This window comes from Elgaria multicarinata, chromosome 13 (assembly GCF_023053635.1).
Source record: "Elgaria multicarinata webbii isolate HBS135686 ecotype San Diego chromosome 13, rElgMul1.1.pri, whole genome shotgun sequence".
NCBI classification, from domain to species: domain Eukaryota; kingdom Metazoa; phylum Chordata; class Lepidosauria; order Squamata; family Anguidae; genus Elgaria; species Elgaria multicarinata.
The window spans coordinates 30,245,728-30,270,364 of record NC_086183.1 but is presented as its reverse complement, the minus strand read 5'-3'; the positions used below and the strand labels follow the sequence as shown (position 1 = coordinate 30,270,364).

The 24,637-nt window shown below is 40.7% G+C and overlaps 1 protein-coding gene across 1 annotated transcript in view; it reads left to right on the top strand.

Moving 5' to 3' along the window:
- BICRA (BRD4 interacting chromatin remodeling complex associated protein) overlaps nucleotides 1-24,637 on the top strand; it is an 84,517-nt gene that overhangs the window by 34,752 nt on the left and 25,128 nt on the right. Inside the window, exons 2-4 of the mRNA XM_063140779.1 lie at nucleotides 20,580-20,625; nucleotides 22,374-22,416; nucleotides 22,872-22,937. Of these exons, the coding sequence (XP_062996849.1) occupies nucleotides 20,585-20,625; nucleotides 22,374-22,416; nucleotides 22,872-22,937 (150 nt within the window). The 5' untranslated portion in view covers nucleotides 20,580-20,584. The remainder of the gene's footprint in view (nucleotides 1-20,579; nucleotides 20,626-22,373; nucleotides 22,417-22,871; nucleotides 22,938-24,637) is intronic.

The window sequence follows — 24,637 nt, the reverse complement described above, 5'->3', positions numbered from 1 at the left end:
AGCTATCCCTCCTGCTGGTCTAGATGGACAAATAGTCTGATCTGGTATAAGCCAACTCTTCCTCTAGCTTGCTATGAGGAGCTACTTTCTGTTACAATATAAAACAGGTGACCCGGAACCTTATCCCTGTCAGAGAGAGCTTTAGGGCTTCTCCAAGCTTTCTAGGCTGTTGGTGTTACTTCACTTATAACTGGCAAGGCTGAAGTGAGGAGTTCGGGGCCACCAATATGTGTTGGAAAGATGGAGTATAAATGCTAAAAATAAATAGGACATCTCCCACTGAAGCAGCTTACAATAGAGCTGCATTCCGTACCTTCAGGCCATTCTCTGGGCCATGTATGTATTGCTGGTTACTGATGAAAGCATCATAAGAATGAGGTTTTGGAACATCTGGTAGCTCTTGTTTGTTTTTGTCAGGCCCTCTAGTGACTTCTCAAGTGTTGGGCATTCTGTAGCAACAGCTAAAATGTCCATAATGGCAGATTTCAAAGAGTCCTGATTACAATGCATAGCTGTTTGTTTCTATTCCTTTCTGTGACATTTGTAGTGCACTTTTTTTTTTAAAAGCAGCACTGTAGATGGAGGCTTTAGTATCACTTCCATTACAGATTGTGCCACTAGGAGGTTTTTCCTTGCTTCATGTTGCCTTTTCCTGGTTTCACAAGTGTGTGGCGCGCGCGCGTGTGAGTTCTAAAAATAGACTTAACATTGAATGTTATCGCATAATAAATCGAGTTGGAACTACTGTTGGCAGTAAGCATCCCCCTGCTTTGAGCAGAATGAGGAGCTGCAAAAGAAACTGTAGCTCAGCTCCTAATATTATTACAGTCAATTCAGTGTGCATTTGCACAGCTGTTACCGAAACATTTAAACATTCCTCTTGCCAAAAATATGTTCTCCTCTGTTCTGATAAATACAAGAGGAGAAATAATATTTGATGCAGAAAGAGAATGAGGGCATAGAAACATTTTTCTTTCTTAGAATCTGGGCTACACTGTAAGCATATTTTCTCTCTTTTTTTTTAAGACATCATCTTAACTTCTTCCAAATTTAGCAAACCATCGTTTGGAAAATAAGAGCCCCATTCTTGGCTCTAGGTTTTTCCCCTTCAAGACATTGGCTGCTCTTCTGAAACCACTTGCTCACAAGTAGTCTCAGGGTTGTGTTACTTCGTTTTTGCTTCTGAGAATTTTAATATTTTAAAATGTAAAAAATGGTTAACCGGAACATAGAGAAATATAATGGATGGATGCGACTCCCCCTGCAATTGTATATCTTTTAATAGAAACAGCATTTTGATTATTTCATCTTCCCCTCCACCCCACGGCATGCCATGGATGCTTGTAGAATTTTGTGGAAGCGTCTCACAGCTTTCCCAGATGCTTATATTCAAGAATATTTACACAGCATGAGTAAGCACAGTTGTACTTTTGGTCCACATGAGTAATGCATCAAATCTTCCAGGGGTGATACCAGAAACATTTGCTTGTGGAAGCAAGACAGCATCAGATGTATGAAGCCCCAAAGTGAGGAAGGGGAGGTGTATGGATGAACTGCAGACAGATTAGTCACAGTGTCTATAAGCTATTGTTCGGGGCATGGAAGAAGTGGAAGCAAAATGAAAACAATTAACTAAATAATACAAATCCTTCGGTTCTTCAATCTGGTAACAGAAAGCAGTTTGTCACAATTAAAATGTGATTTAAGCCTTGCATAAGCTGCTGCTCAGGATGCAACAAAATGGAGAGAGAAAAATATGCCTCTTGAAGTTTTGTTGATAAGGAGCACTCCTTTTGCATGCACACTGCATTTATTCCTCTTAGCTGATTTAACTTCTATGCTTTTGTGTAAATGACCATGTTTATTTGTTTTTTTTTGTTTTGTTATATATTTATTGCATTTGTATACTGCCCCATATCCAAAGCTTTCTGGATGATTTACATAAGGTTTATGATTGCTGCCATATGTAACGGCCACAATGACATCATATCACTCTTTAGAAACTCCACTGTTTTCTCCAGAATTGGGGTATTATGTATGTCCAGGCAAGGAAAACTAAGAAGGGCTGACCTTGTTTTTCTGTGCCACCTGGGGAAGGCTGAGCCCAGAAAAACAGCAGCTAGGTTCTGAGCTTTAAGGTTTGGATGACTCATGGTCTCGGAGGACCATCCACATGCTTTTCAGAACAGAAGAAAGCTGAAAGCTGAAGCTGTCTGACACTAGTTTTGTTTCCACATAATGCTAAACCATAGTTTAGTGTTACGTGCACAAGCCTTGGGCTCCTGTGCTTCCCTACTCCTCCAGGGCAGCCATGAGGAGGCGATTGGAAGCTTCTGCTTCCATTTTAAACTCACCTTAGTTGTTATGTCCCAAACTGGACAAACCATGTTTAGCATTGTTGCCTTTTGTTCTGAATTTTTGTTCTCGGCATATAATTAAAGAAAAATTTCGATATTAATTGGAATGTATTTTCTTTTAGTAATTTGACCTAACATATCTTTTCATGCCTGACTAAGGTCAATAGATCTTGAATTCAATTGTGTATATTTGAGGCTTTATTTGCTTTCCAGTGTAGTAGACTACTACACTTAGCTCTTAGCGTGGTCTTACCAAACATGCACCATGCCACTTTGCCGAGTCCCATTTGCCCAGAATATATCTACTAAGGCATGGGCATCTTTTATGTTGAGTGATATTTCCAGGACCATGGTGATCCTGGCTGGGACCTCAAGACAGATAGTGATCACTTCATAACATATGAATTAGATTGGCCAGAAAACACCAATGAAGTTGGTGTTTCCATACAATATAGTTAACACTAACCACAGTTTGTCTAGGATTAGACATAATGAGGCTGTTCGTATGTAAAGCTAAGCCACAGTGGGTTAATTTCCCTGCGGGGGGCTTAGTGGGGCACCCTGATCACCCCACTGAATATGGAAGTGATGGCACACTTGTTGCTTGCTATGGCATGTGAACCAGGCATTGTGGGTTTTTGAGAGGGTACATAAGCCGGTGGGGCTGTCATGTTGTCTGAACTGGTCAATTAATAACTTCAGTTACCTGAAAATGGAAATAAACACATCTGCATAACATGGATGTGGGTGCTTTTCCCCTGTCCCATTTTTTCAAGTGTTCCAGGCATTTCTGCCTCCACTTGTAGAGAAATGACACTGCTGTTTAAAAAGTATTTAGGGAAATTGGACTTCACAGCTAGGTAAAGTAAAACCTAGCACTTGGAAGTGGGTTCACTGATCCTGTTGCAGAGACTGGAACTGTAAGGTGTTGCTTGGGAAGAGGCCTTTACAGTTCAAATTCAATCCCCAAACCATGCAGCTCTTTCATCAGACATGGTTCAGACTGTTTAATAGGTATGGTTTCTTTTACTTTTTTGCATGCCTTACGTAACATATGCACAACATGCCACTGATGAGCAGGGCTAAAATAATACCTGCAATTTTATTCCTGTTTTCCAACTCAAGTTGTTCGGGGTTAGTCTCCTTGAAGCTCCATCCTCTCCAACTAACTTCGCAGCAGGAAGAGGAAACGGGGAGAAGATTTCCTGGGCAATAAGAGAATTTCCAAGTTGATGCAATGCTGGGTAACAGTAAAACAACAATAACAGCAACAAAAACAACACCGCTCCAATTGTAGCCATTTTGTCTGGCCATGAAAATGGGTGTGTGGCAAAGACTGTTGTCAAGATTTATGTTGGGAGACACCTGCAAACTTCATCTACAGTTCTTCACCAAGCCTTTAACTTCCACAGTGAATATGCAGATATCGTGAGCACTTAAAATGTTGGTAACACTTTAGTATTTTAAAGAAATTGCCTAGTAATACTTTCATTTTACCAAGAAAAAAGTTGATTTTCAGTGAAAAAGACACAGAAACTAGTTGGTAGGTGTTATGGGTAGAGGAGAGAACAGCTTATTTGCAAAAATAGACAAAGTATAGAAGTTATGGCAAATTAGGGAGAAATAGAACTTGTACATAAGGCAGTATTTGGCCTGACCATATTTATAACAAAATAATAAGCATATAGAGTAGGTAAAGAATAAAAGCTGACATCGGTAGGATTTAAGCCAACAGGATGTGCAGGATTTCAGCCAACGTATTTTATTCAGCCAACTTAAAATGTGTGTTTTGGTTTAAAGTAAGATGTTTAATTCAAACATCTTTTTCTGACTAACATGGAATGGCTACAGCAAATCTTCAAATAGGAAGGAAAGATGTGATGGGGTGGGAAGCAGTGTGGACTGGTTGGTGAATTTGTTAGTGTTGATAAGCCTCAGAAATAGAGAATATTAATTCAAGGGATTGTTAGAGAATGAGGTAATTAGTAGCAATGCTTTATATTCGCAGTATAATTGTGTGACATTTATATGTGTATACTGTTCATGCTCTGTTAAAACTTGAAAGCCCTTGCACTCTGCTGAGAGAGCTGGCAAATATGCAGACAGTTGGTTTGTATGATGCTGTTGATTTAAAGTATTTGGAGGTTAGTCCTCTGTGAAAAATGCGCTGACATGAAACAGGAAGTACAGTAGCATGAGTCAGTTATTTCTTGTGCATGCGCTCTCTCTCCACCCATACCATTTCTGAAAGAATAAAACCATAATCTGGAATCTCCAGTTAATTGTCACAGTGGTAATCTTCCTCCTACTAGCAAGTACATTGATGCTGCATCTTGACTGCTGGTTAAATGACAGTGTTGCCAGTGGAACTACCATCCCACAGTAATATTTTCCCTTGCTCTCAGGACTTATCCCTCTAGTTACCAGGTCATTATCTATCACAGAATAATAGGCACATTTAACCCTTATTTCAGTGGACTCATATATAACTATTTATTTCATTTCTATCCCACTCAATAGCCGAAGCTCTCTGGGCAGTTCTCAAAAATTAAACTAACCTTGTCCTGGTGTGCAGCGTCAGCTAACAACAGAGCCCCCGTGTTGTAGTTACTTAGTTTCTCCCCCCCCCCCCCCATCTGAAGCGGACAGAAAGTTGTTGCTTTTTTTTGTGATGGGATTGGGAGAAATTGAGGTGCTTGCTTTTGTGATCAATATAGAAAAGTACAAATTTGTTGTTTGATCAGCTACTGCTATGCATTCTGTTATGTGATGTTCAAAAATGATTTTAGAATTTGGTAGCCATGTCAAATTGTTGCAGATTTTTATGTCAGCATAGTGCTTATTATGTTTGTCTTCTATCATGTTAGGTTTTGTTTTGGGGTTTTAAAATGGAAGCTACCATGCTAAGAATACCTGATTTCCAAATATCTTTAATCCCAAGAGGCTTCTAGGTACTTTTTAGTCATTAATTAGTCAAGCTTCACAGCTCTCCTGGGAGGCTGTCAAGTGATTCTGATTGGTAAACAGAGTCATGGAGAGGTGAAGTGGCTTCTCCAAGGGCATAAGCTTAACAAAAGAGCCAGGAATAAATCCCAAGGGTCCTTGTTCTCTGTCTTCCTAACCCTGTGAGGACACACTTCTTCCCAGATCTGGAATCTGAGCTCAAAGTACCTCCTGCTCCTCTCCAAGTGTGCCACAAACTTTTAATGCCTGTAGTGGCAGCCATTGCTATCCATGCTCTGCTTCTAGCTTAACACATCAAGGCAATCTCTGGAATGCTCTTTGGATTGAAATTCGTTAGGCTCCCTTTTTGTGTGTCTTCCACCAAGAATTGAAGGCACTCTTGTTTCAATGGGCTTTTAATATGTAACACCTAGTTTTATTGCTGCCAGTTTTAATGTGTAACGTCCCTTAGGCTTACAAACGTTGGCTTTTGGTTGTATTATAATTTGTTTTTTGTTATTGCTTTTGAAATTGCTTGTTACTTGCATTTGTATTTTATTGTATGGTTTTATGGGTATGTTGAACATCACTCTGGGCACTTTTAGTAGAAAAGCAGGATATAAATAATGAGTTATTATTACCTGCCATTGTTGGCATTCCATCTTCATTCTTACTATGCGCAAAAGTGAGAGACAGCTGTAATCACCATTGGTGGTGTTCAAGTAACATTGATTGATTTACTGGGACCAGGGAGTCACACCTGGAGCATGCACAGAGAGGTGTGCGGGGCTCCCACCTAAAACTTTGATTAGCTCTAGAATGTTCCGAATGACTGCTCTGTGCAGGCGCATAATCCATGTGTGAGTCACAGACACCTCAAAGAAGAATCTTGGGCTATAATGAACAGTTCCTTTTCCATCTATCCCTTATACATTTCCACAGCCTTTGTTAGTTTGGATCCACTCTGTGGCTAGATGGAGCTGGGTCTAATTTTTTAAGTTTGTGTTTATACGTGCTGTTTTTATCATTTATGCTTATGTGATTTTAAAGTTTTGTTGTTTTGTTTATAAGCTGCCTCGGAACCCCAACTTGTGTTGAAAAATGAGCTAGAAAATTTAATCTACATGAATTATGCCAAAGAACTGCATGATCTCAGGGGACAGGCAATACCTGGTTTCAGGGAATTTCCCTGAAGAGAACCATGGAGTTGAAAGAAGCTCTTTGTAGATAATGGAACTAAAAGTTACTGGACAGACATTCTCAAGTCTTAGTTCACGGACATAAGAATATAGTGGGATTCTTGTGTTATGTTCGAACCTATCTTGAGACAGAAGTGTGACTTACAGATAGCTATGATGTCATTGCTGTCATATAGGGGCTGTTTTATCCAACAGTAAAATGAGATTGTTTAAACCTGCCCTTTCCAGTTGACCTGTATAATTTTGGTGTTCCTGCAGCTAAATTAAAGTGAATCTCAGTAGTCTCGCTCTATATATACTTATTTACACATTGGTACCCGTCTTGCACACAATCTAAGATCCCCCTTGCCATCATCCTGCAGCCTAGAAGATATGTGGGGGATGAAGGAGAGGAAACACAGGGAGGAAAGAGATTCACTCCCTTACTTTTAAAGCCTATCTCGTTCTCCCTTTTTAAATTTATTTAAATGGTGAATTATGGGTCTAGAACAGGTTTATAACTGGGACTGGTAATGTGATGATGCAGTCAGACCACAATGCCAAATCAAACTTTTGGTTGAACTGAGTGTGTTATCTGGTCCAGATGGTTGGGAAAGAGCACCAAAACTATTAGCTAGAACATTAGAAAGGGCTAGTAAGCTGGCAGAGAAAGACACGTGGTGTTTCACTGATCTGCTGGTGAAAAGATACTAGAATAGGAACTGTTACTTCATGCTTGGCATGAGATTTTGCCAGATCTGCAAAAGGCGCAAGGCAGTCATCAGAAGAAATCCTATTATGCATCCCGTCTGCATGGAGAGGTGCAGAGGTCTAGGACTGAGCCTTTTTATCAGAAGTACCCAGCTAACAGCCTTGGGAGAGCCAGCATGTTTAGATCATGGGTTAAAGCATCTTGTGTGAATGCGTGTTTTATGGTGCTGCTTATTGTTCCTGCCTTCTTTTTGCTGCTGTTGCTTTATGTTTAGGGTTTCATTTTGTTTTAGTGCTGTTGCTGCTGGGTTGTTTTAAAATTGTTATATAATACTGATTGTAAAATACCCAGAGGACCTTATTTCAGTGAAGAGTGCAGGATATACATTTTTAATACAGTTTTGCACACATAGGGACAGTTGTTGCTGTGTTGCTCTGGGAAAATAAGAGATGGAAATATTAGTAGAAGGGACCATTTGTTTCCTTTCTTGGTCCTATTTGCCCCTTCGTAAAAAGCTGTGTTGACAAGTTAAAAACAACAACTTGCCTTTGAATTAAAAATCCATGCCCTTGCTGCACACACATAGTGGATATTTGAAGTGCTAAAGGTTTTGTGAAAGGCCCGGTATCAGATCCCGTATCTGAAAGTACTAAAATATTTCCTATCTCCATATACCTGAGATGTAACTTTCCTTTCCATTCTGCCTGAAGAGGAGTTGTGTGTATCTTGGATATTCCAGCAACAAGGGAATTTCTCTCTCTCTGACCAATCACTTCTCTAACTCTATATGTCTTTTGTACTTAATTTGAGGCAATCTGACTACATTTCAATACACTGAATTTCCTCACATAAACAGCTGGGCACTCCCTTGATGCTGTCCAATCTAAATGCATCTCTTTTTCTTGGAAAGGCCATCAATAGCCTGTTGTATCTCTCCCTTCTCTAGCCAGAGACCCCCTTCTGCAACAGTCCTTTGTGGTTATAGTGGCATTTTAGTCCCTCCCTCGCCCCCTGCTGCAGCTCCGCAGGCAGTCTTGCTGCTTTAGAGGTCTGCCGTGATTCAAGCCTAGCGCTATTGGTCAGGACGTGAATCCCAGCCAAGCTAAAGGGAGGGGGGAAGGGGAGGAAGAGCGACATACACCATGTGTTGGCACACAATACCAGATGCCGGGTTTTCATAATGGGGAAGCCTTTTTTGCCCCAGGCACCGTTCATTGTTCAGCAGCCCCTGCAGAAGAGCTGTAAAATAAAACATCTGATAGGTGGATGAAAGTGTAAAGAGGGGGTGGTGGTGTTGTGCGTATTTTTTAATGGACTGCGTTACTGTAACTGAGAAGGCAATGCTCCAAGAAGTTAACATCACACCTTGTTTTGTAACCAGAGGCTGGTGGTTTTGCCTCTTAGTACAATGGCTTGGAATATTTTCTGTAGTTTCTTGCTCTAATAAAGGGATTGCTGTCTGTGAAGCTTTATTGCTTTTCTCCCAGTTTTGCATTTGTATTTAGTTTTTATATGATTTTTTTTTTTTTAAGATGACAGCTTGGAAAAAGCTTCTCTCATCTCGCCCTCCACTTCTGCAGCTGTAGAGAAATAGCTGACCTTTCTTCCTTCAATGTGTTCTCTTTTTTAGGTACCTGTATTTACATAAGATTTGAATAGGCATAGGGTGGAGATTTTTACCCATAGAGAGAATCTATGCTTGGTCTGAAAAACCACTTAGCAGGGATAAGCCTCATAGAAGGGAATCTCAATTGGAAAACATACAAAAGGATCAAAGGGGGTTGCAACTGCAAGATGTGCAGGCACACACACACACAGCCCACAGTATTGCACATGCTGCACAAATGTATTTGTGTTTTTGTCTGAAACACTTTTTGTTACATAACAGAGAGGTCTTACTTGAGTCTGGGATGATGATAATGGGGAAAGAATTAAAGATATGAAGTCTTGCAAATGCAGTAGGCCCAACAGAGTTCTCTAGCAAGTGCAGAGAACTTTGGAGAAGAAAGAGGAGGAGTCATTCTCTCACTTTGTACTGGCCTTGGAGAAGGCAGAAGCAGACCATCTCACTGCTCCTGCCTCTGAGGTGTGAGACTGACTTGACCTCTCCCCAGAGTTACTTATGCCAGGAGACTTGGGGAAAGGCCTTTTTGAGTTATCTGCAATTCATAGAGAACTGGTGGGAAGAAGGAATGTTTGCTAGGCATCTATAGTAGAGGCAGTTGCCAGAGGGAGAGTGGCAGATGACACTGGCCACCTGGCATCTGGATTTGTGGACTCGTCTCAGATGTATAGAGGCAATGTAGGTGATGTTTGCCCTGTCCTGGACGGGGTTGCACTCTCCCTAAAAGATCGGCTCTGTAGTTTGGGGGTGCTCTTGGATCCAGAACTGTCACTTGAGGCACAGGTGAACTCAGTGGCAAAGAGCACCTTTTATCAGCTTAGGTTGATATACCAACTACGACCTTATCTGGACAGAGATAGCCTAGCTACAGTTATCTATGCTCTGATAACCTCTCGTTTGGATTACTGCAATGCGTTATACGTGGGGCTGCCTTTGAAAACAGTCCGGAAGCTTCAGCTGGTACAAAACAGGGCAGCCTGTTTACTAACAGGGACTGGCCGGCGAGATCATATTACGCCAGTCCTTTTACAACTTCATTGGCTGCCAGTCTAGGTCTGGGCCCGATTCAAAGTGCTGGTATTGACATTTAAAGCCCTAAACGGTTTGGGGCCAGGTTATTTGAAGGAACGCCTCCTCCCATATGTACCTGCCCGGACCTTAAGATCATCTACAGGGGCCCTTCTCCGTGAGCCCCTGCCAAAGGAAGTGAGGCAGGTGGCTACTAGGAGGAGGGCTTTCTCCGCTGTGGCACCCCGACTGTGGAATGAGCTCCCCAGAGAGGTCCGCATGGCACCTACACTGTACTCCTTTTGTTGCCAGTTGAAGACCTTTTTATTCTCTCAGTATTTTAACACTTAATTTTAACTTAAATTTAAATTTTACTGTTTTAACTCTGTATTTTAATTTTATATCAATTTTGCTGCGTGGTTTTTATTCTGGTTGTGCTTTTTATATTGTATTTTGTATTTGTGCTTTTAACCTGTTGGTTGTCTTACTATGGTTTTAATTTTTGTGAACCGCCCAGAGAGCTTCGGCTATTGGGCGGTATAGAAATGTAATAAATAAATAAATAAAATTTAGACCATGGGTAGGCAACTTGGTGCCCTCCAGGTGTTTTGGACTATATCTCCCATATCCCCCAGCCAGAATGGCCAATGGCCAGGGATTGTGGGAGTTGTAATTCAAAACACTTGGAAGGCACCAAGTTTCTTAGCCCCTACTATAGACCATCTCTGATGTCTGACCCTAAGGCAGAAATTCTCCACAGATGAGGTTTACCGCCTTAGAGTAACAGTTGAGTGGATTGAGCTGCAGAGAAGTGGGCCCCTATTCAAAAGAGGATGGATAAAAACCAGTGGGGTTTTTTTTTAAAAAAAATGAAATCAGGTTTTTTTTAAACCAAAAAAAAATCATAAAATATTAATTTTCTCATTAAAAAGCAACAACATAGTTACAATTAAATCTCTATTATAAATGTGCTAAACCTACACTTATAGTCTAATAAAAATAATAATTAAACTGTCACATTCACACAAATTGAATGAACTACTAATTGAACATGGGCCGTTATTTCAGTTTTTCATTTCATGAAAGTGGCCGTGTCCAACCTAACTACCAGCTCTTGTTCCCTGAAAGTTCTGGGCTTTCAGTTTCTGTTTCTCAGATTAAAGTCACATGTGCAAAGACCCGGGGTCTTGTTATGAAATTCCCTTAACAACACTTCATGGCAATGACTCCTGTTTCAGAATTCTGATTATACTTTAGTTCTCCGGTTGCAAGGAAGAGGCGCTTGCTTTCGCTTCAGTTTTTAATGAGCAAAGCCCCCCTCCTCAATTACTCTGGAGTTCAGATGGGGAGGGTATTGCAACTGATAATAAAGTCCATTTGTGATCAGCAAAATTTGTATAATTTTGATGAGGACACATTATTTAATAAGAAAGGGGGTAAGTAAGCAAAGTTGGACAGGAGCAAAGTTCTGATTTGACAAATCAGGCTGTGCCATGTCTCACCTGAAAATAACCTAATTATTCAAACTCACTCAAACAAGGCAGAGGATGTGCTGCCAATTAAACCACAGACTCTTTGCTCCCAGAGCTTTCTGTGGGAAAGAGGGTTTGAAAGGAATTATTTGGCTGAGAGTGCCTGGGCCAGCAAGAGCCAACTTCCTTTCTCTGCTAGTAATTATTAATGCTTTTTCCTCTCTTAAATTATTGTAGGCTCAAATATTTTGGCCTAGGATAGCTTGTTTCTGATATAGGCACAGGTACAATTGGCTGGCTTCAAACACGTTGAGGCTAGTACTATAGTACGTGGGAGAGCACTGAAGAAGTTTTGGCACACAATATTGTAGAAACGCTTTAATATGGAGTAGCAAAGGTTAATTGAGCATAGAAGGTTGATGGGCATAGACATGAGGTGCCCTTCTCTTCTGCAATACTTCCCAAATCACTAAATCAGGCTACTTCCTAAATTGCTGTCTTCCTAAATTAGTTCCCTATGTTGACTAGTTTACATACTACATTTTATGAGAGCAATCTATCCTCTGTGTTAATTGTCCTGTCTCTAAATACATGCAAGCATAATGTTAAAATGACAGTGCACAAAACTAGCTCTGAGAGGCAGCTCATGAGCTGCAGAGCTACTTTTTGAGTCTTGCTATGAAAAGGTCTTTTCTGTGAGCTAGCTGCTTTGTCGTTTTGGCATAAATTTTTTTTCCTTTGGCCTTCTTATGAGTGATTCTCCCAAAATACAGTGGGAGGAGAGCATCCAGCAAGTCCGCATTTAACAGTCAGAGCCTTTATAATGCATACGCAGCAGTAAGTGGTTAAAACACATCTCAAGAAGTTTCATTACATTTTCTCAGGAGCCCAAAATGCGCTGTCATGTTGAAATAGTGCTAATGAAACTATTGGTTTGCTTGTTTTTACTAATCATAGGTGATAAGGAGCCTCCTTGTGAGCTTATTCACACATGTTTATTGCTTGATAACTGTAGCATTTATGATGACTTGCATGTATGAATGAGCCACAATGGATTTCATTTAACCAAGTTTTCTTATGATGGTTAGGATGATCTCTTGCTCTCAAACCCTACTTGTCCTCTGCTGTCCCTCACTCTCCATAAGATTTAGTATCGGGTACAGGATCTCATGTTTTGCATATGTTACTCTGTAAACTATCATATACGCTGATGGCAGTATATGCGCAACGATAACACATTCCTTGGAAACAGCCTCTTATACCAAGTCAAAACAATCACATGTTAAAACAAATGTAGCTGTCCACCCCTACTGCAGGGATGGGCAGAAGTTAGATTGGGATCTATATGTAGATCTCTTGATGCTTTGTAGTAGATCAGCAAGGATTTCTGACTTGTAGTTGTTTAAATAGCAATGACAAGATTACCACACCCTAACTGCTAAAATGAAGAAAGCTTAGTGGTAATCAAAAGTGGATTTTTGTGTTGAAGGACCATAAACTCAGTACTGGTGCTCAAAACAACATCCTAGACTCAGAATTCTGCAGAAGGCTCAGGTTAGTGGATCTCAGGATTCTGTTCAGAAACAAAGTTGATCCAGCAAGCCTGAAGTCTGCTCTAGTGAGCTGAAAGACAGCACGTGACATTATTTTGACATTTATCCTATCATTGCCACTATCACCCTTGTTTCATTTGCACTTCAGCAAAGTAGGAAAACATCCACGGGTTATCCACTATTTTCCAGTCTTTTACTACTATGGTTTTGAGTGCAAAAGTGGGCTAAGGGGTGAGTGATCATATTATTAGATATGAACTATTTACCCTTAGTCTGTATGCAGAAAAATGGGTATTAGTACTGCTGTCCACTTCTTATCTTTTCCCAGTTGTGAACCAGCAATATTTAACAGCCCTAATTGCTTAGAAGAGGTTAGCCCTGGAGGGTTTAGTAACTCTACATTTCCTTTCTCAAGGTTTTCTGCTTATCAACAAACAAACAATCAAAGCAGTATGGGAGGGGCAAAATTTGGGAGCCTACTTCTACCTACATTCATAATGGTTCTGTATACATTAGTAGTAACTTCTTACTACAATGATGTCAGAACTGTCATCCAAATTCCTAAGGAATTCACTTTGTCAATAAAGCTAACTACATTCACACAGACAGCTATTCCATGGGCTAAAGATCTTGGGGTTTTAGATGAACTTAACACAAGGCCCTGCATAAAGCAGCCTTCCCCAACCTGGCATGCTAGCTGGGAATGATGCAAGTTGTAGTCCAACACATCTGGAAAGCCTCAGATTGGCGGAAAGCTGGCATAAGGCGTCTGCTTCCTGTTTAAGAAAAGTACCTGTTCATCTAGCCCACTCCCATTCATGAATGCATCTCATTTCTATATGTAAACATTGCAGACTGAGCTAGCTGCACATCAGCAGTATCTTCTACAGAAGTACCTAACACAGCTTGTCTTTGTTCCTGTGGCCATTATGTGGTGGGATTGCTTTGTGAAAAAGAAAGAGGATGTGGCAGCTGATTTGACTGCTGTTTGGAATTGCTAGCTCTATAAGATATGGGCCTGTGTGAACCAAGATGGGGTTGACTGCCAAAGTTTTGATTTGCTTGGAGCAAGTCCATGAGAAATGTGTTGGGGTGGAGGGGGAGGCCGTAGTGGAAGGCCAGCCACTGCCTTGCAAAGGGCTGTCTTACAAGGGAGCTTTAAACAAGTATAAGAAAAGCCAGAGCTGTGCTTTGGCAAACAGAGAGGATTGGCGGGGGCGGCGATGTCTTACATTTCCAGTAATGGGTTCTGTGGCCTCGATCATCCTCTTTATCTTCCTCAACTCATATATTTCAATATGCTCTATGATTATGAAGCCAACTGTACTCACCTTTTTATCCAGACATCTTAAAAGTGCTGTTTCACATTAAAGGAAAGGCAATTCCTCTGGGGTTTCTTGGAGGCCTTCCTGTGCTTGTTTGAAGTTTCTCTGACTTCAAATATTACCAAAAATAACTACCAAAAAAAAGGATGTTGATTAAGAAATACATTCCATTAGCATTAGTTCGGGAGAAGGGTAGGTGATGTCCATTGATGTTTGAGTGCCAAGTGTCAGTGGTAGCAGGAAATACTTTTGTTTTCAAAATACGTTCCTGGCATCATTTAGATGTTTTTTATTATTAATAAAAAGCTGGTGGGTGGCAAAATAGTTTCATTTGCTAATAACATTTTACGTAAAATGTTAGGAAATAATTACAGTGAGCAGAACTCCTAATCATGTTGAATCGCCATATCATTATTTCACACACTCACTTTTTACACATTGGATAGAAACATAGGAGTTGAAAATTATACCTCTGAGGCAATCTGGCCCATTCCTGAACTCCAGAGCAAGATACCCTGTGGTTAAATGATCCCTGACAGATTGAAAATCTTCAGCCAAGGGGAGGGGGGTAGAATCCAACCCTTTTTTGGAAAGTGTGGCACAAAATCTAAGACAATGCTTTAGTGTACACTATATAACACACATGCCTTGGTAGGGTGTTCTTAGACTGTAATGTGGGCCTTTCTTGAAGGAGGTGCACAGATTGTTGAAGTGTAAGATCTTGTGCAGGTTGAGCTTTCCTAACCTCACCAGCTTAGACATGTTCTCTAGCAAATGAGCCTCATTGGTTAACATTAGATTTGGAGGTGGAGGGGCCAGTTCCGTCCCCCCACTTGTGCCATCAGTCTAGCCTGATTTGGGAAGAGCTGCTGCTTTGTTCTAATGTTGTTCTCTGTGTGAAGACACAATGGTCTGATGTGTCGTATTCCACTTTCTAATGCCCATCTTGTGTTAGTTTCCCAATCCACAGATATTTGTACACAGCACCAGGCTGCATGTATGGAACCAAATACCTAGGCAGGTGGTGGGCTCTCCCACACTAGAGGCATTGAAGAGGCAGCTGGACAACCATCTTTCAGATTTGCTTTAAGGTAGATTCTTGCATTCAGCAGGGGTTGGACTCAATGGCCTTATAGGCCCCTTCCAACTCTACTATTCTATGATTCTATGATTTTTATTTATATGATTTGTTTAATCATATTATATGATATGTTCATGCCACTTTTCAAACTAGAAGTCTTCTCAAAATGAATCACAATTATAAATTATAAAGAAAGCAATAGAATCCAATTACTAAAACCACAATATTTTTCAAAAAGATTGAAAGAACAGCATAAAACACATAACATCAGCAAACACAAAATACTCTAAAAATAATTGAACAAGACCACATCTTAACTAAAGATCTATTGAAACAAAAAATGTCTTTAGAGCCTGTGTAAATAAAAATGTGGGGGACAAAGAAAATGACGAGGCCTCTCAGGGAGGGGCAAATTCCACAGATGGGAAGCCACCATTGAAACATCCATGTCTTCTGTTCCTATCAACCTGATTGTACCACTGGTGGTTCTGTGTGCAGGTCCTCTGTGGCCCAACTCAAGGCCCAGGGAAGCTCATATGGATGCAAGTAGTCCCTCAGCCCTGCTCCTGAATAGGCAGTGATATCAGTAAAATATCTCTCACTCTTACATAGCAGCTGTTTCACCTTGCAGTAGGGCAATCCACCAGTCACCCAGCTTTTCTTTGGCTCACTCCTGTTTGCCACTCTGGGTTGTTGTAGCCAGAGGCAGCTGCAGCTCAGAACTGAGAGATCAGCTTCAAAAAGGCAACGCAAGACAGGGATGGAATTCAACGGGCCAGCAGTGTTCAGAGCCTGAAGCAGAGCAGTTGTGGCAGCAAGAGTAAAGAAATCATTGCAATGTGTTGCGGGGATGAGCAGGGGGAGAACCGTATGTGGCTTTGACAGTTGCAACCTAGAAAGACAGCATGAAAGCCTTCTTTCAGTGTCACAGGGACCAGCATGTAGCATGGATGTCCTGCTACACAGGTTTCTTCCTGGAAGGGCTCTGATGATGCACTTTTATCCTGGCTCGAATGACCTTTGCATTGGGCTACTCGGCAGACTAGCTGGTGCCCCCTTAGTGTACCCAGAGACATGTTGTGTGAATTATGCACGAGCCTCCCCTTAGATAAAGGCCCTTTGCAAGTCCAAGCCTTTTTCTGCTTGACCATTGTGTGTAAACTAGCCCCACAAGTCTTCTTTGGTTACCAGATTTAGAGCAGTGGAAACGTTCTCATCCCATGTAAGTGAGTGCATTGTGCATGTGATATGCTAGTACTTTCCTAAGTACTCCAGGTTTGTAAGATCTTCCTGCCATCTCCCAGTTTGAAAACCAGGCATCTGTGAACTTTGGCTGCCTTGGTAGCTAACCAAAATTTGTGGTCACCGTGTCCTTCCCCCAACTTGAAGAGAGGCATGCCTCATGTCTCTGATGTTGTACTGATCTTTGGAGGTGCTCGTATCACCTCTGAAGCTTAGCACAGGGTCAGGGATTATTCCCTGCTCCCTTGTCCAGCTCTTGGGTTGGGGAAACGTGGGAGATCATCTGTTTTGTACTGATTTTCAGAGACACACAGAACTCCTCAACTCAAAGTGGGCAACCCAAACTGGACGGGGGACTGGATGATTCCCCCTTCCCCTAGTCTTCCATAGACTGGATGACATCCAAAAGAGGGGCACTCCACATAATTTGTTCCCTTACAGGCGCATCAGAACAAATATGCTTTCAACACATCTTCCAGGAACCAGCTTTTCACCTGCCCTGTGCCACCTTCCTTTGGGGAGAGGAACAGGCCAGGTGAAGCTGCTCAGCCTGGCTTCACTCTTCCTTTGCCTTCCCCTATGGGGTGAAGGCAAAGGAAAAGCGAAGCCCATTCACTCCTGCAAGGGTGCTCCTGCAAGCACCAGACAAGTTGCTCCCCCAATCCTTGTTAGTTCTGATCTGTTACCTCTCCCTCCCAGTGCACAGGGGAATCCCTGTGTTATTTCCAGTCACTCCTCACCACCTCCCAAAGCCCCAGGGCAGGGTTTGGGAAGGGCCTCATAGAGGGAACCCAAGCCTCTGGGGGGCTGATGGATAATCTCTGTGGGCTGGGGGTTGCTTCCCCACCCCAATGGTGTAACATGACCTCAGGAGCAATCCCCCACCCTCCTCCTGAACTCGTCAGTTTAGGAGAAGGATACAGACTTGTCATACTCACTGCAGGGTTGAGGGACACTATCTGTGGCAAGCAAATTTGTGGACTCCTAGTAAAAGTCTATGCTGCATCCAGGGGAAGAAAAGGGAGCTGTGATTTACTAAGTGGACATCTCTCTCCATGCCTTTTGATCAGCTAATGAATAAATGCAACCTATCAAGCTGTCATTTTTATGGATTTTTGCAAATAAGTCTTTTTAGAAACAAGAAAATTAATATCCCTCTGGGGATGGCCTGGACTCTTTGACCTTGGCAAGCTATTGAAAATTCAAACAAAAATTCAGAGGGATTTTTCTCCTCCTCCTCCCAACTATGAAATATCTCTGGCCTTCTGATAATGTCACTCACTCACTAGAGATGGCAGTGGGGGAAGGGATGGCTCTCTGTCATATTTCCCAGTCAAAACACATGGGATGTTCTTTTGATCTTCGCAAAGATGTTCTGTGTAACAAAAGGTATTATACAGTTGACAGGAAGTGCAATAGAAATAGAACATCATTGCTATTTGTGTGTGTGCACTCACTGATGTGTTTAATAGCAGTAGCAGATCAAAAGTGTATGCAATAATAAACCAAAATTCTATGCCATGAGCCTAGAAAGTGTTGTCAAGAAGCTTACAAATTCTCAGTTTGGAAGATATATAAAAGCTTCAAGTTCTTTTAGAAGCAGTATTGGTTCTATAAAATAAGAAACAGAACAGTAAACCAGTGCTATTTGGACCAGCTAGTGCTAAGAATACTTAGTGCGAGTTTTCTTGTTACACTGAATTCTTACAACACAATCCTTTGCACATATACTTGAACTCCAGGAAACACTTATGCACTTGTGGCGAACATCACTGTCATATAAAGTGTGAACTTGCCCTTAATTAAATTAGTAAACAGGTCCTGTTGATAGCATTTTGACTTAAGCAAATGCTTCAAGGCAGAGAGCTGTAAATTAAATGTGAATATTTCCTTTAGCATGTACATGTAGCATTGATGGCAATCTGTTCATATATGCATATCCAAACACAAAAACTGTCAGAGGGGCTTCTTGAAGCCAATTCACATTTTACTTTTTGAACTAGGATACATGCCCATGGGAGCACCATACTACTGCTTGCCTTTGTTTGACACTTCCAGAGCTGCCTGTATGGCAAAGCCTAGTTTAAGTCGTGAAGGCTTGAATACTTCAAGCTAGCAAGCTGTTGCGCCTACTACAGAGTTTTTATTTTGCTCCTGAAGAATCTGAGGTCTCAGAAACATTATGCTCATATGTGGTTGGACAGTGATTTATGGGGAATAATTAAGCACATTCAATAGAACCGTGTTAAGTGACTGCTTTATCCCCCCCCCCCCAACCTTGCACTTTCACCGAATGAGAACTCCTATCTTTCAGCTCTGCTGAAACATAGAGATTTGTTTTCTGTTGCTTTCCTGGCCGGCATCCAGCCAGTGTTGTTCAAATTTAGAGACGTTCCAGTAATGCTGTTATGTGTTTACAGCCGTTTCCAATGGGGAGCTACCATGTGGTCACCATGCATGCTGAAGAGCCTATTTGCTGTGCTTTGTGTTTGGATATCTACTGCCCTTGTACTCTGCTAGTCAGTTTACTAAACGCTACAAAGATCGTTGGATCTGATGATCAAACTAGCATATTTTTAGGGAAATTCTGTGGTGGGGTTTTCATGAGGAATCCTAGGAGGCTCTTTCTGGAATTGGAAGTGTAGCAAAAAGTTGTTGGCCAGTCATTTAGAAAAACAGAAAAACTCAATAAATCCTGATTTATGACATAAATTATGGCAAAAAGAAAATATCTGTATCTAGATAGATAGAAACACTTTCAATGAACAATAATGCCTTTTTTGATACAGAAGTTTTCTTTTTGATTGCAAATAAGGGATTGTGCTCATATGGAAGGTCTTTCCTTTCCTCTCCTGCCCTGTTGAACTTGGATGGGCAAAGCTGGCAACAGTGAATGTGAATTCAAGGCTTTTTGCTTCTCATATTTTTGATACTTGCAACAGAAGCAGGGGAAAACTGAAGGGGGTTAATTTCAATGATTTTGTATGAAATAGAATGAAGACCTTTCCAGGATATACTTATACTTGTTCAGTTTCAATATCCAAATGAACCCTGCATCAAAACCAGTCAAATTTCAAATTTGGAATATGAAATTTGAATTTACATTTTAATGAGAATTTTCACCTCAAATAATGAGTGCTTTAGACTTGTTGGCATCTCTTCACCAGCAATCAAATATAAAATATAAGCTGACAAATGTCAGCTGTCAAGCACTCAGTGTCGTTTGTGTGTTATATGTTGAATATTGCCAGATACTAAATGCCATTGTGTTTCAACAACCAAGTATTGTCAAAAGTGAAGTTATCCCATGTCAAATACTAAAGTTAAATATTTGACAAATATTTGAGCACTTAAGAGAACATTCACTATCAAGCCAAAATTCACAAGGGAGAATGTTGAAGAGCAAATTTGTTTTACCTTTATTTAAAATGTGATCATGATTGTCAGTTTGGTAAAAGGAACAGGAATGCCTCTGGTGCAGCCCACTTGGAAGATCAAAGCTTTCCTGCAGAGTTAGTTGGGAGAGTTCTTATTTTATTCCTTAATTCAGTTTCAAAACAAATGAAATAAATTATTCATCAACATGGAGTGGGGGATGTGGGAATTGTTTTCTTTTCATGGCATGGTGCAAATCATCCTAAAGGTATTACAGTAGTTCTGTGATAAAGTTAAGGAATAGACCTAGGCAATACCATTTTCCCTAGAGATGTTGGGTGTTAATACCCCTATCAAAAATGGTTGGATTAACACCAGAGGGTGTTGAATTGTGTCATATGCAGGACTGGAAGATCAGCAAAGTGCCACCGCTCCAGCAACGCAGCCATTTTTATTTTACAATAAATAATCCTAACTGTCAGGCAGCAGAAGAGTATTCATGGTTTGCAGTCCCAACCTCTTCCGTGTTAATAAGACCAAGTAAGAGTGCTTTACTCAAGGGCCCCCAAAATCCCAGAACCAACACTGCTTGAGTTAGGAAGGAAATACTTGTTGAGTTGCAGAACTGAAGACTTTGAGTGGGTAGGAACATTTTATTCGTACATGTTTCCTTCTTAATTTTAACATGGTCTCCAACTGTTTTTTTCAGTTGACATGGATGATGAAGATGGCCGATGCTTGCTAGATGTAATTTGGTAAGTGTTTGCGCTTGACTCGAATAGTGGGTTTTCTTTTCTATTCTATATGTGGCAAAAGATTTTCAAACTCTGAAGATTCCATCAGGTGTATTTCTGTTAATTCTCAAATATCAAACTATTCATAGTGAATCTTGGCTCATATGCAATTTGGCCTTTCCTTGATCTTTATGGAGGTGAAGCCAGAAGCAGAAGCTTTCTAGTTATATCTTACAGTCGGGGCTGAATGGAGCTTTTCCAAAAAGGGATAGTGGCTGTTACGGAATTAAAGTAAAAAAAAATTTAGACAGTATCATGCCAAAGTCAGATAAAGGCCTTAAGTAATATTTAGCACTAAATTTTTATATTTTATATTAAATTCAGCTGCACATAAATAAAATTTTGCCAGTGGCTTGGTAATTTAAGACCCTGAATAGAAGAAGCAGAATAAAAAAAACAAGAAATTACTCATATATATATATATATATATATAGAGAGAGAGAGAGAGAGAGAGAGAGAGAGAGAGAGAGAGAGACTCATTTGTCTGTCTTTGTACGTAATTAACAGTTATAGTCCTATACATGTTTATGCAGAAGTAATTCTTATTCAATTCAATAGGACTTATTCCCCTGTAAGTGCATATAGAATTGCAGCCTAAAAAACACATTGTGGCCCTGATACAGCTAAAGTGAATTGCAACTAAGTCTCATTGAAACCAGTGGGGTTTGATGGACCCTTGTTTTAAATCAGGGATAGGCAACTTTTGGGGCCTGTGGGCACATTTGGGAATTAGAGAAACTGTCCTGGGCCAGCCATAAAATGGCTAGTCACAAAGGACAAGTTACCTGCCCAGAGGCATTCATGGGAAATTAAGATAGTAGCAGCTAGAGGCTCCCACTTCATTTTGAAGTAATCCCAGATGCCAGTAAGAAAATACAAAACATTTTAAAAAGAGAGAATTGGGAGAAATACAGTGTCTTTGTGGGCACCCCAATGAAGGTGTCATTGCCTACTCCTGTTTTAGATGATAAGAATTAAAAACTATCTGCAGGGCAAAACCAAATATTATTTACAACTTTATATCTGTTTGTGAATGATACAATGACCTTATTTGCTACAAGGTTCGTATAATACATTTCATGGTGGAAAGGCATAGAACCAAGGATCGTAGCCTACCCCCTTTTATCTTTAGGGCATAGCTCATCAGAAGGAAGGAGGAATGTTATTTTGGTGGCACCATATATATTGCGTGTGTGTGTGTGTGCGTGTGTGCATGACACTTTTCATTTTAGGCAACTGTGACAGGACACCAAAACTGTACAACTAGTTTGCATACCCAAGAGAACATTGGTCTTTCTCTATAACAGCGTTCTCTCTCCATCCCTGCTGAGGCCATATCGCTAGCTGTTCTTGAAAATGAAGCTTATTTCCAAAGAAGTTTATGATATGACACATAATATAAAATATGTTGTAGCTGTTTGGGTTTTTTAAGTTTTGTGCACATTTGATACGCACTGTATATGTGTGTATCTAGATGGATAGATAGAAAACTGAATAGCATTGAAATGCTAATAAGCAAATTCTGGACAGTAATGTAGCTGATAAGTGACTAGATAAAGACATTAATTCTCTAGCGATGGATGGCTGCAATTATATTTCTGTCAGTCAAAATCTAAGCATTTCCCCAATATTGGTCATTAGTTAGTAAATTTAAAAAAAAAACAAGAGGGTAATACAAAAGTTAATTCCATGTCGATTGTTTTTTCCAGTGATCCTCAGGCCTTGAACGATTTTTTACATGGATCTGAAAAGGTGAGGAGTTGCTCTTTTGTTTCTTTAAATGTTGAAGTTGATTGCTTAATTAGCAACTCAAAATACCTCCATACGTTGCCTTTGGCTTGTATTGCCTGCAAAGAGAGAAGTAACACAGAGAACTTGAGGTGGGGCCATTCCTAGAAATGATGACCTGGCAAGACTGTTTCCCCAGTTATTTTCTTTGAAAACTTTGAAGACTGGAGAATAAATGCTGTCACAAAAATCACTTAGTTACCTATGACAAATTATTTGCTTCTTAATTTACACAGACGAACAATGTATTGACAGGAATGTATGGACAGTTCCTAGTTTCAGAGAGTTCAGTACTAGCGCCTTGGTCTATGGATAAAGCAATATTGTTTGGGCTCCATTTCGTATCAGCCTGACTCCTGAAACACTGTCAACTTTACAGTTACATTCACATACATTAATTCAAATCTTTTTAATTACAGATTGACAGTGATGATCTCTTGGACAACACAGGAGATGCAGCCAGTGCCTTCTTTGAGGGCGCTGGGGTATGTATTTTTCATCTAATTTTTGAAGTACAGTTTATATTCCTTTTAGAAACATCTTGTCTTTTCTTTGCAAATTTATTGTTTTTATAATGCTTAGTGCATGATGAAGGTACACAAGGATGCAAGGTTACATTACCAGGAGTGTACGCAGCAGAAAAGGCAAGCTGTGGTTCCACTGAACATACAAAGGCATATAGAAGCGATCAATGGCTTAGATCCCCTTCTAAAATGCTGCAGAGAGGCAATAAGCATTGTGGCATCCTGCTTGTGGTCACTTTATTGTAAGACATAAGTTTATAGGGGTATGTATAGAGGTTGGTCACAAACAGAGCAAAGGCGAAATTGATAGGAGTGGAAACCTCATTTCGCTCATGTCATTCGGAAAAATCCCACCTGCATATTACTATTTATTTATTTATTTATTTATTTATTGCATTTCTATACCGCCCAATAGCTGGAGATCTCTGGGCGGTTCACAAAAATTAAAAACATTCAAAGTATTTTGATTCCGGGCCTGACATTTGTGCCTGTGCTATAATGAAACAAACATGTTATCTTACAATAACTATTTTTACAGACTAAGGAGATGGGGAGACAAGAGGTCACCCCTAGACTGTTCATGTTGTTGTTTATTCGTTCAGTCGCTTCCGACTCTTCGTGACTTCATGGACCAGCCCACGCCAGAGCTTTCTGTCGGCTGTTGCCATCCCTAGCTCCCCCAAGGTCAAGTCTGTCACCTCCAGAATATCATCCATCCATCTTGCCCTTGGTCGGCCCCTCTTCCTTTTGCCTTCCACTTTCCCTAGCATCAGCATCTTCTCCAGGGTATCCTGTCTTCTCATTGTGTGGCCAAAGTACTTCAGTTTTGCCTTTAATACCATTCCCTCAAGTGAGCAGTCTGGCTTTATTTCCTGGAGTATGGACTGGTTTGATCTTCTTACAGTCCAAGGCACTCAGAATTTTCCTCCAACACCACAGTTCAAAAGCATCAATCTTCCTTCGCTCAGCTTTCCTTATGGTCCAGCTCTCGCAGCCATAGGTTACTATGGGGAATACCATTGCTTTAACTATGCGGACCTTTGTTGTCAGTGTGGTGTCTCTGCTCTTAACTATTTTATCAAGATTTGTCATTGCTCTCCTCCCAAGAAGTAAACGTCTTCTGATTTCCTGGCTACAGTCAGCGTCTGCAGTAATCTTTGCGCCCAGAAATACAAAGTCTGTCACTGCCTCCACGTTTTCTCCCTCTATTTGCCAGTTATCAATCAAGCTGGTTGCCATAATCTTGGTTTTTTTTAGGCTTAACTGCAACCCAGCTTTTGCACTTTCTTCTTTCACTTTCGTCATGAGGCTCCTCAGCTCCTCCTCGCTTTCAGCCATCAAAGTGGTGTCATCTGCATATCTGAGATTGTTAATGTTTCTTCCTGCGATTTTAACTCTAGCCTTGGATTCGTCAAGCCCAGCATGTCTCATGTTGTGTTCTGCATACAAGTTGAATAGGTAAGATGAGAGTATACAACCCTGCCGTACTCCTTTCCCAATCTTAAACCAGTCCATTGTTCCGTGGTCTGTTCTTACCGTTGCTACTTGTTCGTTGTACAGATTCCTCAGGAGGCGGACAAGATGACTTGGTATCCCCATACCACTAAGAACTTGTCACAGTTTGTTATGATCCACACAGTCAAAGGCTTTAGAATAGTCAA